The 16,522-nt window shown below is 37.5% G+C and overlaps 2 protein-coding genes across 2 annotated transcripts; one reads left to right on the forward strand and one right to left on the reverse strand.

Annotated features, from left to right (window-relative positions):
• The first annotated feature begins 1,905 nt into the window (after window positions 1–1,905).
• LOC144453103 (galactosylceramide sulfotransferase-like) lies at window positions 1,906–2,694 on the forward strand. The gene has a single exon (XM_078144381.1). The coding sequence runs from the start codon at window positions 1,906–1,908 to the stop codon at window positions 2,692–2,694; it is 789 nt and encodes a 262-aa protein (XP_078000507.1).
• Window positions 2,695–4,936: 2,242 nt separating this feature from the next.
• LOC144453104 (lectin-like) lies at window positions 4,937–8,376 on the reverse strand. Its single transcript, XM_078144382.1, has 4 exons — window positions 8,355–8,376; window positions 7,211–7,595; window positions 5,722–5,804; window positions 4,937–5,122 (listed from the first exon to the last, which is right to left on the reverse strand). Exons 1-4 carry the CDS (start codon window positions 8,374–8,376, stop codon window positions 5,109–5,111), a joined length of 504 nt encoding a protein of 167 aa, XP_078000508.1. The 3' UTR covers window positions 4,937–5,108.
• Window positions 8,377–16,522: the final 8,146 nt, after the last annotated feature.

The following is a 16,522-nucleotide window of genomic DNA, read 5'->3' on the forward strand; positions in this document are numbered from 1 at the left end:
GATATGTTTACATGTACATATTTATTGATATGTTTACATGTACATATTTATTGGTATGTTTACATAAACATGTTTATTGATATGTTTACATGTACATATTTATTGTTATGTTTACATGTACAATGTTTATTGATATGTTTACATGTACAATGTTTATTGATATGTTTACATGTACAATGTTTATTGATATGTTTACATGTACAATGTTTATTGATATGTTTACATGTACAATGTTTATTGATATGTTTACATGTACATATTTATTGTTATGTTTACATGTACAATGTTTATTGATATGTTTACATAAACATGTTTATTGATATGTTTACATGTACAATGTTTATTGATATGTTTTCGTCTTGATTGCCGAGAAATAATGAGCAACCAAGACTAACTTAATTTGGAACACAAGCTGAGCTTATACGTTTTTGGGGCTTAGTTTTTGCTCTATATTTAAAATGTTCCCATATAGTATTCTAAATTTAAAATGTTCCCATCGTATTCTATATTTAAAATGTTCCCATAGTATTCTATTTTACTGAAGCATAGTTAACCGTTTCTTCAATTGATTGAAATCAAATCTAACATTAATCAATAACTTATAAACGATCTATGACGTCATTCATGACGATCTATGACGTCATTCATGGCGATCTATGACGTCATTGGTGACACGTAACAAAAATGTCGACAAAATTCATACTATGCAATTAAGGGTTTTAACAATGTTAGATATCATAGAACCGATAGTAATTTTATACCAGAATATTTAATTTGTGCAAGTATTTTCACTTGAGTCAAACGCTTATAAACTCCCTTTAAGCGGATTCAGGACAAAACAAAACATGGTAAAGTCATTTTACTCTGCGCCATCTGTTATTAACCTGTGTATAGTTGTATAAAGTGTGAAATGATGCGACGTGACATGGCGTGATGTATGTAATTCGACCCTATAATCTTATATGCGACACACAGTACGATGTAAAACCTACAAACTCTATCTGATTTGTACTCTCATATCTCGATATTAAGATGACCCTATTTAATGTTTCTCGCCACCATACGGCCAACGTCCGAGTCGTTCTTGACTGTTGAAGTGGAGACTCGACATGGCGGATTATGTACATATATTCGAATTCCGCAAAAAGACAAAGTGCATAAAACAGCAACAGCAAAAAAGAGTGCAGCATCATATCATACACCAATAAACCTACCACTAAAACACAACAAATACATCTACATTGAGTCTGTTTCCGATTTTGACTCTAAACAAATCCCTGATTTATTCTCTGTTACCCAGACTCTCCACCCACGAAGTAAGTCCTCAGACTCGGAGGCGAGGCTTGGTAATTGAGACCAATACTGATTCTCAACGTATCCTTGATTCTAATATAATTCTGAACGTATCCCTTACTTATATCGTTATCTTTTCCAGGTCGTAACTATTCCAATATCAAACTTTGCTGACACGTCAAGTTGAGAGAAATGAAGAAACATTTGTACATACTGAAGATTGGCACCATTGTTCTCCTCCTCGTCATTTGCTGCAAATTCTTCGAGCTCAGATTTTACAACTCTTACGACAATTTGAGAAAAGTTGTTCCTCTCAACGCATGGAACGTCATTACAGAAATAAACACTAATATTTCGACGGCGGTTCCACCATGTAAACCAAAGAAAAATATAGCATTTTCTAAGCTACACAAATGCGGTAGCAGTACAGTTCTTAATATACTGCTAAGGTATGGTGACAAGCATAATTTAACTTTTGTTCTTCCGCCTTCAGGTAGTTATCTAGGATGGCCTGAACCATTTGATGCATCAACAGCGCTGAAGGTGCCCTGGAACGAGTATAATATCTTAACGCATCACTCTCGATTTAGCTATGAAGGTATCAACGCCATTATGGCCCCGAACACTGTATATGTAACTGCTTTGAGAGAGCCCGTCTCTTTATTCGAATCCTCGTTCTCCTACTTCAATTTCGGAGGGCCATTTGGTCTTAGTGGACCCGCTGGTTTAAATGACTTCATTAACGACATCTATCTATTTTATAGTACAAATCCAAGTGTAAGACTCTTGAATCCCATGCTCTTTGACCTTGGTATGGACACAGACAAAATGTGGAGCATGACAAATATTGATAACAGAATTAGATATTTAGACGAGAAGTTCGATTTAGTAATGATAACAGATTATATGGACGAATCGCTTGTGTTGCTCAGAAACTTAATGTGTTGGAATACAGACGATATAGTAGCATTTTCAATGAATACTAGAGCGTCATATTCGAAAACTGACATTTTTCCTGCAGCGGCGGACAAGATAAAAAAGTGGCATGCTGGAGATGTCAAATTATACGACTATTTTAACAGATCCCTTTGGCAGCGTATTGAACTGTTCGGAAATAAACGAATGCAAACGGAAGTAGAAGAATTGAAATCGAGGCGGGAATACTATTTTCAAAGTTGTATTGACGGAGTTGTCACTAATGATCCTGATGTATGGCATCCAGGACACGTCAATGTAGAAAGTGTCCAAATCAAATCGTCTGCTGAAAATGACACAATATGTGTTGGTTTGACAAAAACAGAACTTCCATTTACGATTTACGTCAGGGAGAAACTGTTGCAAAGAATTCGCGATATCAACTTTGATCCCTTTAATGTGGCAATACATAACAAAATAAATTAATGTTATGATCGATCAAAGGTAATAAAACCAAAACCAAAACAATCAACAAAAATATGAACGGTTGATGTCTTCCGATACGAACTACTGCAGATTCCATTTATTATATATCACTATGGGCAATTTCAAGATGTTCTTCGCCCGCATTGTCTTTAGGGATAGTGGGCGCTTTTTATGACGCACTTCGCATACGTACACAGTTTCCTTATTCACTGTGCATTAGCACAAAGATTTTCGTCTTCGAATTTGTCTCTCACCACTGCTCCTACCTAAGTAATAACACAAACCTACAATATGATCTTGTCTATTTAAATGTTTATAAAACTTCTTTATAAGTATATGGTAATAATAATAGTGTCAGTTGTCAAAAATAAAAGAACTGGCAGACTATCACAATTTCAACAAAATAAAAGGAATGTAAACAATGGTGAACTGGAAAACGTTGGGTTGCGCCGATGGAAGGAGGGAGTGCTTGGTGGGAATCGAACCCACATATTCCAAGTGACAGTCAGAACCTTTTCCGTTAAGGTACAAGCGATGTATCCACCAAGCATAGCCAACGCGATCGACAATAGGAATTCTTAGCTATTTAGTATTCGTTCGTGTGATGCAATGCATGAGTAATCACTGCTTGTGATGTAGGCTCATTTCACCAACAGAGGGCGCTATAACATGTCGACAGTCAGGCACGGATTGCGTGGCATTCCTAATACCACTTTTTAACCCAAATTACGAGATATGTAGAACATCTTAGGGTAAACACTATACGAAAAGTCATACTTGACCATGTCTTTCCACTGAGGGTAAACCTTTAGCAGAGGATGTGTAAATGTGGTGAGTATGAGACGAAGTTCCACCTTTGACTTAATTACCCCAGGTGATCTCTCACCTGGGGGTTGTAGACAGTCAAAAGTGGTACTGCGTCTTGTAATACCCCTTCACAGAGATGGTAGTTAGGTGGGTCACAGGTAGGGTAAAGGTTGGGTAAAGATGGGTAAATTAGACTTTTTGTGTAGTGCGACTGGATATACAGAGGATATTAACGGTCAAATCCAAACAATTCATTTTGCATGCAATAAAACTCAGATCGTAGATGTCGTCAGTGAAACATGGATCAACCTCAAAGAGACTGGGTCAGTTCAGGATGCTTCGATCCCATTTCCGTGCACACATGTTTCCTTCGTCTTTGGTAAATGAAATGGATATATATCTATTTGCATTACCTTTATTTTGTTTGTTGAGGCCATCTCCATGACAAAAAGAACAGAAGACATTTTATAATTAAATAAAAAGTGTTATTTTTTTGATAAAATGCAAACATGTATAAGTGAGTCGATGCATAGTCTATAGCATAGTCGATTTTTCGGTTCCAAGATGCATTGCGCTAGATCATGTCGCTTATGTTGTTACATTTAGTCTTGTTTTGTCTATATTACGTTTGAAATAAAATTTTCATGAAATTATGGAAACAAATGTTGATCTCTTTGATTATGAGTGATTTTATAGAACAAAGACTAAACGCCATCAATGATTTTACAGGTGAACCCAGGGTACGGTCTGGTGACAACCATACCCCTGAATAGCGCGTGCAAAACCCCTCAGCGTGTACACAATACATGGCATTGTATGGAGAGACGCGCAATGCATCTTGGAACAGGCAACAGGTCTAGTGGTATTATACTTTGGTGGTGATGCCAGTTAAAGTGGATTAAGCCGAATTTATAAACGTTTTACAAAGTGAAAATAGTTTAATAAAACCCCATTCCAGTATGTGCTGTTAATGTCGATGCATATCTTCTATAAGGCGTAAAAAAGTAATTGTGTGGTTCGGATTACATTGAAGTTTACAAAAGGTGGAGTAGGTAGATTTTTTTATATGTGAGTGTCAAGTTCAGGTAGTTATGTTTTCCGTTGTTTTCCATGCGGTCTCTGTGTTATTGGTTACTTCTCATCAGATGTACAGCCATTACAGATCGGAAGAACAGTTTTATATTGTCTTTTTAAGTTGATGTCAGTTTCCGCACCCACTATTTCTTGCGTGACTTCACGATTTTCGCGATTTTATTTTTTTTCTCGAATACCGAAAAAAAAGTTTAGGATCGGAGTGAAAAACTAGGTGGGGTCGGGTAACCGGAACCGGAGAGAGAGAGAGAGAGAAACAGACAGACAGACAGACAGAGATTGGGCTATATTGCTGTGTATCGAAAGTCAGGTGAAAAATAACCCCAGTCATAAATTGCTTTAATTATGCATTTTATTCTCTGATATATGACACTATAGAAATGCTAATATTCTATTCAATATCTTCACTATAGGCAAGAATGGAATGAGGATGGTTTGCTTCGAATGAAACAAAATATTTTAGGGTTGTCATGGAAACTCATATATTGTGTTTATTTGTCGATATCTTCCTTGATTTAATAGCAATCAACTGCAAAAGAAAAAAACGTACAGGTTACGACTTGTGAAGTATTCTCAAGTACTAATATACTGAACATCTGTGTCTGAGAATCAGAATAGTAAGAGACAGACAGACAGACAGACAGACAGACAGACAGACAGACAGATAGACAGACACTCAGCCGGTCTCTGGCTCTTTCAGGTAACCAACCAACCAACCAACCAACCAACCAACTAAAAAAACTGTGACTGCATTTAATAGACATGACCGTACATGGTATTAAAACTCAGATAACGACAACAGCAGACAGATACCTAACCTATCAAATTGACTGAGGGAGGGTTGGGCAGACAATATTTACAACCAACCAACTAACCAACTAGACAGACAGACAGACAGACAGACAGACAGACAGACAGACAGACAGACAGACAGATAATGAAGGAGATAGTAAAAGAGTCTGACTGACAGGCAGACAGAAACTCTTTCATCTGTTGTTGTTGTTGTTGTTGTTGTTGTTGTTTTTGTTGTTGTTGTTGTTGTTGTTGGCGTTATTATTATTATTATTGATCTTGGGAGACACATATACTTACTTATCAAAAAGACAAATATAGAGAAAGTATACAAACCTTCATGTTGGCAGATAAAACCCTTTGGTCTATGGTCACAATACTCATCGTCCCATTGGCCCTCGCTCTTGGGTGGTCGAAACCTGTTAAAGATAAATTCAACGACATAAATATAAGCTTGTATGATTTATTGTAACATACCCGCCTTGATATGCGCAATTTGGTTGGCAATGACCGTAGAGCGTATATCAAATACGGTACTCAAGAGGCAGGGGTATCGACATCATTATCCGCATGTCAGCAGAAATCACACTTGATGCCATTTTCATAACAAAATATGACAACAAATATTTCGAATCAATTGGTGGATTGCTGAAGTATGAATTGATGTACAGATCAAAGTATGATTTATATCGTGATACATATAAATATATTATGAATATTAATAAATCACCCAACAGACATTGCCCAGTAACAGGCATTGCCCAATAACACGCATTGCCCAATAACACGCATTGCCCAATAACACGCATTGCCCAATAACACGCATTGACCAATAACACGCATTGACCAATAACACGCATTGACCAATAACACGCACTGACCAATAACACGCATTGCCCAATAACACGCATTGACCAATAACACGCATTGACCAATAACACGCATTGACCAATAACACGCATTGACCAATAACACGCACTGACCAATAACACGCATTGACCAATAACACGCATTGACCAATAACACGCATTGCCCAATAACACGCATTGCCCAATAACACGCATTGACCAATAACACGCATTGACCAATAACACGCATTGACCAATAACAGACATTGCCCAATAACACGCATTGACCAATAACACGCATTGACCAATAACACGCATTGCCCAATAACAGGCATTGACCAATAACAGGAGGAAGGTGTAAGTCATTACAGAAGTAACTAATAACCAACAGGATATGTTTGATTTCATATGGACTGTAAGCTTTTCTTTTTCAGTTTGTTAGAATTGTGAAAAAAGGAATGAATAACCAAAAAATATATGTTCATTAGCTTGCTAGACCAAACGATTTACACGGATTATAACGCACACGCAATTTTAACATTGACAGTTTGATCTATATTGACTTGGTCGACGATCCTCATCAGAATGACAAATTCCATCATTACAACTGACCACTAGGTGGCGAATTAATCTGTCTGGTCGATAATTTTCACAGTGACAGCTGACCTCTTGACTGTGATCAAATGAACATTTACGATTCGGGACGACAATAGAAAACATGGATCGAGGAACATTCCAAATCTGTGAGGGACAAAACTGTAGCATCGGCTTTAGCTGAACACTCCGGCAGCTACAGTCATAACATTAACTGGGTCATGATTTCCCGACAAAGATCAGAGAGGCTACCAGACAGTACAATCCAAAGATCAACAGAGACGTGGGCATCGAACTACCTAACTTATACACTCAGCTTATCATACGGTCATCTGTGCGTTATAACCCGTGTAAATCATACTTGTAATCATATGTATACATACCACATTTGAACACAGTCCTGACCACTCTCTGGATTCTGCTTCGTATTATTATCTGGTTCATTTGGAGCCCAGTTAAAATGAGTAGCTGGACAGTACCCAGCATCCCAGACATAGTTTCCCTCGTCATCGCCATCACCATCGATAAGACCAATCCAAAAACCATGTTTGGGTATGCAAGCCTTCAAGTAGTCGTCATGTGCTAGGATCTTTTCTCTGATCAAATCATCTATCTCTTTGGTGTTCAGAATAGCCAGACTGCCGCCATCACTTTCACAAAACTTCCTAGCATTTTCCTGATATGGATGGTCGTCTTTGGGTTGTTGGCAGTAGATGTCGTACCGTATGCACCCACATGTGTACACGTCAGGTACTTTAAAACTAATGACTTATGAAAAAAACAAATCAAAGAGGCAATGTCTGTAACTTTGTACTTTTGGTGATAGGTTTTATTTCTTTGAACTATTCTATAGTTAACCAAACTTAATAAAACATTGGAATGGTGCCCATCAACTGGCAGAGTTGACACAGGGAATTCCACTGTACATTCTCATATGAAATATAATTATATAATAATTCTTTGGTTACTAATACATTCGAAATAACATTAACATCATAGTCTCTCAACGGACATCTTCGCACTCACTCAGAGACAATATAATGCTTGACAGATTTTCCTCAAACCAAGGTTTAGTAAGGTGCATTATATTGGTTTAGTCTATACTGTAAGTTAAACCAAAGTTAAGAACTCAGTTACAGAAATGTGACTCTTGACAGTAGTCTATTAGGGGAAATAAATCATATCTATAATGAAAAGATCAATACACAAGACACCATATCTTGAACATCTCAAAAGGTGAATAAATTATATTAAAAGAATAATGAAAGGACGTCCTGCAAGGTACAGCGCCACCGTGCACAGGTGTACAAGCGCGAGTAGAGAGTCTTGAAAAGCATATTTCAAATTAGGTAATATGGTAACACTATAGAGAAAATACTACAAGTCTTTAGCTGTATAATAGTTGATACACTTGAGATGTTATCTTCCATTAGTCACTGTGATTATGCTAGAAATTAATTCATACTTTTAACCTACAAACAGTTATTTCCTTATTAGTTTAGATTTAAAACAAATACATCAACTTACTTGGGCACCCCTGTGAAAGCATGGTTGATTAAAGAAACATTATGTTAATGAATATATATATTATATATTTGATTTCCAGCAATTGGTACTTTTAATTTAACTTACACCTTGAAAAGTATTATAGAGTGGTGTTCGAAAAATATAAATACAAATAGAATAAAATAAAATAAAATAAAATAAAAAACAACATGTATTTGATTGTGTAAGCAGTGTTCTATCAACAAGTAAAGTTTTAGTTTTAGCAACATGGTTTTTCCATTTTCGGAAATATTACACCAGTTTAAGTTATGTTTTGATTGAAATAACATTTCGTCATTTCGTCTGTCAATTAATGAGTGCAATTATTAGATTATGGAGTTATGATGGTCGAACGGTTAACATGGCCAGTTTGCCTGGCTTCTGCAATTTGCAGGTTCGAGCTCCGTCGCTGCCATTTGATAGTAAATTTCTTTGGGGAAAGATTTCAACTATGATTGTGCCAGGTTACTATGTACATAGCTTGTTCCTATACGTTTACAGGGGCTAAAATGGACTATATACTTCCCATGGAGTTGAGGAAGTATAAGGGTCACTATGGTGCTATTAATCCTCGGCAAGCGTAATAATTGCTAATACATACATATACAGTTTCGATTGATACATCTCTCGGTAAAATGCACGTGTCTGAGTCTGAAATATTGGAAAGTTGTTCCTCAATTGAGAATAAAGGCATAGTTGAACTTACATATTTGTCGTCATGGGCAGCTATGGTTGAACACAACACTCCAAGGATGAAAGTAAAGATCACCTTCATATTCACCTCGATGCAGCAATCTGAGAATAAAAATATATATTATGTTTATTTGTCGTTGTTTTCAGAAACTATTTTTTTTTCTTATTTTGTTTCTACGAACATGTCAATACATGATTTAAGTGAAGTTATACAAGCACTTTCATTTAGACCATTTAAGACCTGCAATTTGAAAAGACAACGTCGTATCATCTCTGCTTAAGGTATGAACCTGCGTTGAACTGTTAGGGTTAATTCGCTTACAACATTCATTGAACCAAGTACTTTGCAAGACTTTGCGGTGATTGCCTCAAAAAGACAAACTTCAAGTTACAATCAATCGATCGATCGATCGATCGATCGATCGATCGATCGATCGATCGATCGATCGATCGATCGATCGATCGATCAATCAATCAATCAATCAATCAATCAATCAATCAATCAATCAATCAATCAATCAATCAATCAATCAATCAATCAATCAATCAATCAATCAATCAATCAATCAATCAATCAATCAATCAATCAATCAACCAACCAACCAACCAACCAACCAACCAACCAACCAACCAACCAACCAACCAACCAACCAACCAACCAACCAACCAACCAACCAACCAACCAACCAACCAACCAACCAACCAACCAACCAACCAACCAACCAACCAACCAACCAACCAACCAACCAACCAACCAACCAACCAACCAACCAACCAACCAACCAACCAACCAACCAACCAACCAACCAACCAACCAACCAACCAACCAACCAACCAACCAACCAACCAACCAACCAACCAATCAATCAATCAATCAACCAGCCAGCCAGCCAACCAGCCAACCAACCGACCAAGCAAGCAAGCAAGCAAGCAAACAAACAATCAAGGAATTTGTACAACGCTAAAATCCTATACGAAGTACCCTATAGCACTGAACATGTACTGCTATAATTTATCGATTTGAAAGTAAGAACACTTTAAAGACTTGAAAATACACGTATATGTCTTGATCTACTTCTTAGATTCATTTATGAACATTACATGGTGAATGTGGCTGAAATTGTAGACTGTTCAATAAAATGTGGCGGTGAAATTGTAGACTGTTCAATAAAATGTGGCGGTTGTGCTCCACAGAACGTTCGCTCACAATACGAATTAAAGTTTCATCGGTCATATAAAGTTTGTGATCGGAAGTAGAAGTTTGTGATTTGAGCCAAGTGCACGAGCTGCAGGTTTACTGTGTAACAACTTAACCCAAAGTTACGCTGTACTGGTGTAGTTTGATTGAGATCCTTGCAGTAGATAAGTAGTTATTGTATCAAATCATGTAATGGCTAGATAACCAATGAAGAGAAGGAATTAAACTGCATTGAGAACAGCGATAAGAGAGAGAGTGAGCCCCTATGCCGAAAATAAGTTGTTGACCCCTTTTACCCAGTAAAGTACATACAAGTAGTGGTTTGGTTGAGATAGAGTTAAAACATTAGCAAGAGCCAGTCATAAACAGTACAAGTGGCACTAGTCAATAATCTCGTTGAAAAAGTTGGATAACCACAATACTCACCTAAAGTTCAGATGATACTCAAGTATGTCGCTAAGGCTTCTATTGTGGGATACAAAACCGATCAAGTATATATTAACAAAACTTGTCAGGGGGTTCGAGCACAAAAAATTCGTCAGACTGTAACTTTTTATCTAACTTGTTCTGTGTTGAGCTATCGTTAATTTGATTAGTCCTTAATTATACAAGTCAATCAATGATCATAAGACGGCTACCCCGTATTTTGACCTTTCGGTCTCGAACTAATCATCTATTTGTCTGCGTGGGTTAAGACACATTTCTATATTCCCATGGGAGTTGAAATATTTTGCACTGAGTAAATATTATGTAAAATAAGGATTGACACAGCAATATGTAAAGGCAATACATATCTACCAAAGATTAAATATATTGTCGTAAGATAGAAATTAATACTGAAGGGTTGTGCATTTTATTCTCTGGCATATGACACTATAGAAATGCTAATATTCTATTTAATATCTTCACTATAGGCAAGAAAAGAATGAGGATGGTTTGCTTCGAATGAAACAAAATATTTTAGGGTTGTCATGGAAACTCATATATTGTGTTTATTTGTCGATATCTTCCTTGATTTAATAGCAATCAACTGCAAAAGAAAAAAAACAGGTTACAGGTTACGACTTGTGAAATATGCTCAAGTAGTAATATACTGAACATCTGTGTGTCTGAGAATCAGAATAGTAAGAGACAGACAGACAGACAGACAGACAGACAGACAGACAGACAGACAGACACTCAGCCGGTCTCTGTCTCTTTCAGGTATCCAACCAACCAACCGACCAACCAACCAACCAACCAACCAACCAACCAACCAACCAACCAACTAAAAAACTGTGACTACATTTAATAGACATGACCGTAGATGGTATTAAAACTCAGATAACGACAATAGCAGACAGATACCTAACCTGTCAAAATGACTGAGGGAGGGTTGGACAGACAATATTTACAAACAACCAACCAACCAACCAACCAACCAACTAACCAACTAGAATGACAGACAGACAGACAGACAGACAGACAGACAGACAGACAGACAGACAGACAGACAGACAGACAGACAGCCAGACAGACAGACAGACAGGCAGACAGACAGACTGACAGACAGACGAACGGACGAACGGACGGACTGACAAGACATAAACATAGGAACAGACAGACAGACAGGCACACACAGAAACAGAATACTGTGGAACATAGACTCGGTCAGAGACAGTCATACATACATATATACATACATACATACATACATACATACATACATACATACATACAGACAGACAGACAGACAGACAGACAGACAGACAGACAGGAGCAAAATATTGATATAAAGTGTCTCCATTTGTAAATTATCATAAACTGATTCTCCCATAATAAATTAATCGTTACTTCTAGAAGGGCTACTTCTAGAAGGGAAACAATAACTTCATTAAGGAACAGGTGGTGTCAATGTCTTCTTTTTATATGTGAACAATTCCTCTACACCATTTTGCTCTTAGATTCGATAAAGTTTTTAAAGTTTGTTGATCAACTTTATGAAACACTTCTTTCCATGGTGTATGTGTGTGGGTGGGTGGCAATGGATGTTATCTCGTTAATTATACCTGCACGTCTCGTACTCACATATGCTAACAACTCATGGGAAGATGTACAGCAGTGACAACAATGACGATATCAATATGTAATGCAACTGTAAATATCAAAGCGAGAAATGTGATCCGGGTAAGTCATTAAACATATTTTGAATGTTTGCGTTTAATATTGTTCCATAATTAAAATTAAACTCAATACCAGTTGTTCAATATAGCATTTTAAATATAGTATTGTGTCTGTGTGGACACTGAGTGCATACACTTTAAAGGCGTAATTTTCAAACCCTAGTCAGTATCTCGACACTCCAATGTGTATCAAGCCAACTTTTCCACGAATCAAAAACTCAACTAATTTCCATGATACACTGACCGATTCTTTTCCTAAATATTCATAATATCGTAGTCCAACATTAAGAGAGAGAAAATCAGATGAAATTGATGTAACACATCAAACGATTCAAAACACAGTACACATGATGCTAAAAAGATACAATGCTGAGACAAACATAACACTAAAACAAATGGTGAAATATCCTAGGACTGGTTTAAAATGCTGATCGCAGATGGATAAAAGCTCTTCCTAAAACGTTCTGATTTCGTTTTTTATACTCCTGTACAGCCTACCAGAGGTTAACAGTTCAAAAAGTGTATGTGCCCGATGACTGGAATCCTTAAATGGTAGCTTTGCGAATATATCTGGAATGATAGATTGATTGTAAGGATGGTAATTCTGCACCAATGATTATCTGTGCTGTCTTGACGACTCTCTCAAGTGCATTCAACTCATCGTTGGTGATGTTGTTAAATCTTTAAATATCAATAGTTGCTGTTAAAACTGAGTCAACAACCAATATCCTGCAACTAGAGACATTCACGTTTATTGGACGACGTGACGGTATATGTGTTTGAGACAGGGGATTCTGATTATTGGCAGTAAAATATAAATCTAAGAATGAAATAATGTAAAGGGATTTACACAAAGAAATCAAGAGACTTTCATAACATTTTCCTTACAAGTTTAATGTTACATTTCTCATTCTACTGTCTGTGTGTCTGGCTGTCTGTGTGTGTGTGTGTGTGTGTGTGTGTCTGTCTGTCTGTCTGTCTGTCTGTCTGTCTGTCTGTCTGTCTGTCTGTCTGTCTGTCTGTCTGTCTGTCTGTGTCTGTCTGTCTGTCTGTCTGTCTGTCTGTCTCTATCGCTGTCTGGCTTGCTGTCTGGCTGGCTGTCTATTTTTTCTCTGTCAGTCTTTATATCTGTTGCTGACATAACGAATCTCGATGAACACGACGAAAGATAGTCAACTGTTTTTAGAAATCTTTTATATTTTTGTTGTAGATTCCATCCCGTTTCTTACTTTCATTATGCACAATTTGCTCAAGGATCGTGTCATTAAAATTGAATTTTAAACTGGTCAACACCCGCTGCTCTATAATAAAATGTTTTATTGGACAGCTAGGGATGAGTTTGTTTTACATTTGAGAACGTGATAGAATCAAAGAGTCACATCACGATATCTATGACAGACTAGGATCATATTTCTCGCTTTGATATTTTCGAAACAACAGTTACATTTCATATTGATATCGTCATTGTTGTCACTGCTGTACATCTTCCCATGAGTTGTTTACGAGTACGAGACGTGCAGGTATAATTAACGAGATATCATCCATTGCCACCCACACACACCATGGAAAGGAGTGTTTCATAAAGTTGATTAACAAACTTTAAAAACTTTGTCAAATCAAACAGCAGAATGCTAAGCAGAGATTTGTTAGCATATAGAAAGACATTGGCACGACGCATTCCTTAATATTTTATAGTTCTTGTTCTTTGTAATAAAATTACTATATCATTGCCGAATTAAGTTATCATCAAGAAGACCCTTTATCACAATACTTTGCGTCTGTCTGTGCCTGTGTCTGTCTGTCTGTCTGTCTGTCTGTCTGTCTGTCTGTCTGTCTGTCTGTCTGTCTGTCTGTTTGTTTATTCATCTGTCTCTGCCTGCCTGCCTGCCTGCCTGTCTGTCTGTCTGTCTGTCTGTCTGTCTGTCTGTCTGTCTGTCTGTCTGTCTGTCTGTCTGTCTGTCTGTCTGTCTGCCTGCCTGCCTGTCTGTCTGTCTGTCTGTCTGACACTCTTTGTCAGTCACTCTGTCTCTAAGTCTGTATGTCTGTCTGCCTGCCTGCCTGTCTCTCTGTGTGTCTCTCGGTCTCTATCTTTCTCTATCTCTCTGTCCCTGTCTGTCTGTCTGTCTGTCTGTCTGTCTGTCTGTCTGTCTGTCTGTCTGTCTGTCTGTCACTCTTTGTCAGTTACCCTGTCTCTAAGTCTGTCTGTCTGTCTGTCTGTCTGTCTGTCTGTCTGTCTGTCTCTCGGTCTCTCTCTCTCTCTCTCTCTCTCTCTCTCTTATCTCTCTCTGGAAATGTTATGAATTTTAATATATTTGATCTTTTGCAGATGTATATTGCGATTAATTTGAACAATATTGCCGATGGTGTCATATTTCCTCAGGATGCCATATTTTCAATTGCATGGGAACATTGAAATGTGCTTTAACACACACATTGACAAATAGATAATTAATTCGAGTCGGAAAGGTCAAAAACGGGGTAGCCGTCTCATTAATTGAATAGTATAATTAATGATTCTAGACGATAGCTCAATACGGAACAAGGAAACAGCTGCAATATGGCGAATATTCTATGTTCAGTCCCCCTGATCATGCCTTTGTTGATATATACTTGATCGATTTGATATCCCACATTGATAGAGTTATCAGCATACTCGAGGATCTTCTGAACATTAGGTGAGTATTGTGGCTATCTAACGTACGGTTTCACAAAATTATTGACTAGTGCAACTTCTGCTGTTTTTCACAGGGACACCCCTCCCGCACCCTCCCCACTAGCTATCATGGGGATGCTGTTTCTGCTCAGAATCAAGATTGAAAGAGAAAACCCTGCTGGCTAACTATTTCCAAGTACAGCCAAATGTAAGATCTTTTTCGCAAAGCCCACATCTGTTTGTAAAGAAATCTCTCATTGTTTTGTATGGACACTGAAGTTGATTTCCACTATTAGATTAATGTAGTGCACCATACTGTACATCTCTGAAGTGGAGGGGGGGGGGGGGTTATTGTATAATTACACATTAAAACTACGTGTGGCTGTGAGGGGGCTACGAAAACTATTGGGTTCATTTCGGGGCGGGGGAGGCATAACATATGTTGAGAGCGCGAAGGGGGGGGGGGGTGCCATTTGTTTTGCCCAAAATAATTTCTCCCCAGTCCCCTGTAAATCCTGCCCCAGCCTAAGAAAGATATCGTGTACATGTATTTACAAGTCTTCAAAGCCGTCTTACGTTCAGCATGAGTACCTGTGCAGCGTCATATGACATTATTTCGATATGAGTACCTGTGCAGCGTCATATGACATTATTTCGATATGAGTACCTGTGCAGCGTCATATGACATTATTTCGATATGAGTACCTGTGCAGCGTCATATGACATTATTTCGATATGAATACCTGTGCAGCGTCATATGACATTATTTCGATATGAGTACCTGTGCAGCGTCATATGACATTATTTCGATATGAGTACCTGTGCAGCGTCATATGACATTATTTCGATATGAGTACCTGTGCAGCGTCATATGACATTATTTCGATATGAGTACCTGTGCAGCGTCATATGACATTGTTTCGATATGAATACCTGTGCAGCGTCATATGACATTATTTCGATATGAATACCTGTGCAGCGTCATATGACATTGTTTCGATATGAATACCTGTGCAGCGTCATATGACATTATTTCGATATGAGTACCTGTGCAGCGTCATATGACATTGTTTCGATATGAATACCTGTGCAGCGTCATATGACATTATTTCGATATGAATACCTGTGCAGCGTCATATGACATTATTTCGGATTGGATTTTGGCAATATGGATTTTTTTGCTTACTTGCTAAATTGAATGTTTGCTTGTGTTGCTTTTCAGGACTATAATATATATTTTTTACTCTCAGATTGCTGCATCGAGGTGAATATGAAGGTGATCTTTACTTTAATCCTTGGAGTGTTGTGTTCAACTATAGCGGCCCATGACAGTAAATATGTAAGTACAACTGTATCTCATCACAAAGCCTTCATACTTAACTGAACTGAAAAACAAAATGATAATATTTCTTCAGACTCAGTCATATGCTTTGTACTAAGAGAT

The sequence above is a fragment of the Glandiceps talaboti genome, chromosome 23, assembly GCF_964340395.1.
Source record: "Glandiceps talaboti chromosome 23, keGlaTala1.1, whole genome shotgun sequence".
NCBI lineage: Eukaryota > Metazoa > Hemichordata > Enteropneusta > Spengelidae > Glandiceps > Glandiceps talaboti.